The sequence below is a fragment of the Drosophila montana genome, unplaced genomic scaffold (genome assembly GCF_035044405.1).
Source record: "Drosophila montana isolate Dmon_TW-CO22-7 unplaced genomic scaffold, ASM3504440v1 contig_1933_1, whole genome shotgun sequence".
Taxonomy (NCBI): Eukaryota; Metazoa; Arthropoda; class Insecta; order Diptera; family Drosophilidae; genus Drosophila; species Drosophila montana.
In genome coordinates, this window is record NW_026996852.1 from 194,507 (window position 1) to 199,026 (window position 4,520).

A 4,520-nucleotide genomic window follows, 5' to 3' on the forward strand; every position below is an offset into this window, starting at 1 on the left:
AGAATCTGTCGGCAAAAAATAATGTGTTTCATAGATATTTTCATCTAACTACGAGCTTCACTGTACACATATCTGCAAAGCCGTAAGGCAAATGACTACAAGGGCATTGAATCTACGGCGTACCGAAGATATTTTGAGTTTTTAATATATTCAAACAGAATTTTTTTTCATTTTGTGCAACAGAGGCTAGACACATATTATCAATGAAAATTAATATGAGCAGCTAGAGCAATATTGAGTTACTAAACTAGCGTTTAATGAGTTTCTTGATTGGTCCACATTGGGGTTGTGAAATGTCTTAAGAATGCCTAATATGAAGAACCAGGGTCCGATTGCACTATTGCACGCAGACACAGTCGCGTCATAAATGGTTGTTCAACCTATATAAAAAGAACATAAAGCTAACGAAAACATGTAAGATTGTTCTAGTCGGGGTTGTCCGTCTATGAGATGCCCTGAACCCAAACTATGCGTACAATCATTAAAGTTTCCTTCTATATATAAGTACATAAACGCCGCTGTCTGCGGCTTACGCTGCGTCCTTCATTGACCCCATACTAAGGGAAATGCGTTCGTGATTATCTGCGGAGTTTATTTTGCGATCTTTTTCAAGTCATAAATTTGGCATTCAAATGTTTGGAAATACCAAAGCCTAATGCTAATAAATTTTTGTGTAGAACGGGGTGAGGCATTTAAAAAGTGAAATATTCTAGATCTGCGAGAGTCTACATACCAAACTAAGCGTTAAGCTCCAAAATATACTTTAAAGTATTTCGATATTGATTTTTATTGGTTTTATTGAGTCGGCTTAAATTGTAAACGATTTTAAGAGGAAGAAAATATTTAATTGTAGACGATTTTGAGAGGAAGAAAATATTTACTTTATGGGGTTGAAGATTCTTCTTCAGTTTGTTTTATACATGTACATAAAACCATTATTCCCATTTAAGCCATTCTCAATGTCTTCAGGATATTTAAATTAATTTTTCCTTTGAAGGAGTGTTGTGAGCAAAATCAAATAACATTGAAATTGCATTTTCTTCAATGTTTTGAGCATATTATTGTCTTAGGATAGGTTCCGCGCCAAATAAAATGTCAATAGTTTTGCCCACGCCTACTAGGGGGTAGTTAGCGAAAATCAATAAGCTAGTGTTTCGAAAATTGACATGTAGAATGCAGCCATAGTCTCTATTATCGATATTTTCCCAACACAGTTTGTTAGTCACTGCCTTGGGGAATCTAAGTAACTAAGCAGACCTTTTCAACGCTGCGAACCGAGTCTTATGCTGTCTGTTTGCTTTGATAACATGCTTCTCCATTTATAGTTTGAAACATTTTTTAAATTTTTACGGTTCTTTTTCTACTCAGATGCTGCTACGGATTATATTAATGATGACATTGTGCTTTTGCTTTGCCAAGGCTGTGCTTAGCGGAAACGAGCTACATCGACGTGAGGTGGGCTTTGACAGCTACGGCCCACCGCCTAGGCAAGCACCACAGTACGGCCCTAAACAAAATCACCTACGACTTCCTGAGTACGGCGTGCCACAGCAGATTCCCTTCCGAGAGTATGGTCCGCCGGCATTGAAATATGACACTCCTAAGCTAACATTTTTTGGTGGTGGTAGTGGACTATCGACCAAGAATGGCTTATATGAGCAAATCAAAAACCATTTTGGCATTCCCAAGCCCTTTTACGGACCACCGCACGTACATCATAATCCAACACTAGAGTATAGCTTACCGCCACCCGTTCATTATGGTCCACCAGCGCAGCCCCCTTCACAGTACGGTCAACCATCATTAGCAGTTGCACAGTATGCTCCGCCATCGCCAAAAAAGCAGCATCACTTAGTACCACAGTACCGGCCGCCATCACAAATACCACAATTTTCTACATCTCCTGCCGCACCACGGCCTTTACCCTATTCCACTCAGTTGTTTAAACCATTTCATCTGCCAGCAACGTCTTACGGCCCACCCGCCTCCGGACCATTGAATCTGCCATCCAAGTCAGTTTACGAAACACCACCAAACTACGGCCCACCACCGCTGCCTGTCAATCTACCTGCACATCAATCCGAGTCCTTCAATCGTGTGCCAGAGACAAGTATTATATATAGTACTTTTGACCTACAGCGTTTACCAAGCGGCCCAGGTGGTATTCCCTTTAAGCATGCGCAGATCCACGTTGATACTTCTGGACATACTCACAGCGTGACTGGCTCGCTGGCCCCCTTTCACACTGCATGTGATGGCTGGAAGCCAATTTCAGCGCCCATAGGCACCTTAATTGAAGAGAACCGCATTGATACCCTAAGCGGTTACAGGCATGTCGGCCAGGGCCAGAGCACTGGCAATGTGGCTGGAGCCACTGACGAACCCATTGTTGACGGGCTTTCTGACGAACAACTAGTGGCAGTCGCTCTACAGGATGAGGCCATTAACGGAAAAACAGATGCAAGCAGCAATGGTCTTCTGAACATCATTCACTCTGAAGCTTTGCAAGTGGGTAACCATATGGCAATCAGTTCAAATAAATAAGTTTACTGATATATTTCCTTCCAAATTTGCAAATAGAACTCCGAAGGCTCAATTGATGATACTTACTCTAAGCCACCAACAGATTCATTTGCGCCGGGTACTGTGCATGACCACAAATATCAGACTATTGGTAGCAATCTTGGCGCCACTGTACCACTAGCACAAGGACCGACTCCGCATATTTCTGCTCTTACAAGCAGCTTTGGTCAGTCCCAAACCCACTCCCATTCCAACGTAAACATTCAGTACAGCTCACCATTTGGCAATCCACAATATGGCGTTGGGCTTCCTAAATCACCAGTAGTCTTTCGACCGCCCGTCCCTGCCGGTCTTATCGAATCTATAGGCGCCACAGTGCAGCATCTGGATCAATTTGGCGAAAAGCCACCGCAGCAGACCCCCACATATATTCCACCTGCCGCTAATGAAATTGCATTAAGTGATTCATCATCTTCATCGCAGGCCGTTAACAGAGCGCCCCTGAAGCAGCAGACACCACCGCAAATTATTGTACAGCAGCAACTGCCGCGTCCGCAATATGGACCCGCCTTTGCACATCAGAAGCTTGCTCACTTCCAGGAGTATGGTTCTCCAGCTCTATTCAAGCTACCACAGTCTAACTACATACCCCCACCACCGAAACCACCGGCAGCGCAGCAATATTTGTCAAATCAACCGGCTGAAAATATCCATCGGAAGAACGAGCACGCAAAAAACAGCTATAGCTCGACGTATACACCACCGTTTGTCCAATCGCATGCACTACCTTTAACGCAACAGGTTCAACAGTTTAACCAACAAACAGTTCTATCGACAGGGGTGGGTCCTCAACAGCACCAACAGCCGCAGGTAGCGCTGCACAATTGTGGACAAGGTCCAAACCTAGTCAGCAGTACAGGCTACCAAGTGCATCAACAGCAACAATTTAGCAGCGTCTCGGCGGCATCCTCTGACGCCTATAATGCTATTGCACAGAGCGTCCCTGTGGCTGAGCAGCATACACAGTTTTTAGCCGGCCCCGCCGACAGTTACGGCCCACCACCTTCGGGGAACGAAATTGATTTGGATCCCTCCGGCTATGCCTCACAAAAGTCAGCAGTTCAGGCACTACCAGATGGAACAGATCCACAGCAGCTACCGGGTCTAAATGGCTTGAATGTGATCTCTGCAAAAAAGTCGCAAAGCATTCAATTAGGTACAAGTAGCGTTCAACCAGCTCAGCACTTTCAAGTTCAGTTTGGCAGCCAATTAATCAAGGTTGGTGACAACCATGGCAACGGTGCTGCCCTTAGTGAGCCAAATGCGAATCATGAGGAGATCCTGTCACAAGGTCTACTCCAGTCCATACTAACTGCCATTGAGCAACCGCAATTGTCGTCGCCACTTCCACAGAATCACAGTGCGCAGAGTCGCTCTGATGACCAGTATCACGACGACAAAAAGCAGAATGCGGAAGATGAGCAGCATGAAAAACAGCAACATAATGTAAACGTTGAAGTACGCGTGTCACCCGGAACAAATGACAAGGGAATGGAACTGCAATCAAAAGGAATGGAAATTGTGCCTATTTTTGCTGCCGATTCGGAGGAAGAGACCAAGCATTAAGTAGAGTCTATATTTAAGTATCTATTGTTTGGAATCCACTACAATATGTATTTAAGCCATTTAATATGAAGTAGGATAAAAATACAATTTTTTTTTTATATTTAATGTTATGTGTATAATATATTTAATAAACTATTTATTTATTAATATTACCATTTGTATTTATTTTCACGGAAAAATAAGACAGTTTATCTCTGAGTAACAAAATAAATTTGGAAATGGGTAAGGGTAATGGGTATAATGTTTATACGCATGCATCAGACAGAAATATATTATAATACATTGTCAATCAGCCTATATATCCATTAAGCATACAATAGTTCTCAAATTGACAAAAATTAAGTTTGGTGTTGGTAGAAGAGCGCTCATGG

General features: G+C 42.9%; 1 protein-coding gene across 1 annotated transcript; it reads left to right on the forward strand.

Moving 5' to 3' along the window:
• Positions 1-1,674: 1,674 nt before the first annotated feature.
• LOC135441277 (uncharacterized) lies at positions 1,675-4,218 on the forward strand (the record flags this gene model as incomplete). The annotated part of the gene is made up of 2 exons (XM_064700818.1): positions 1,675-2,508; positions 2,581-4,218. Coding segments are annotated over 2 exons (2,403 nt in total), but the record flags the coding sequence as incomplete, so codon positions are not given.
• Positions 4,219-4,520: the final 302 nt, after the last annotated feature.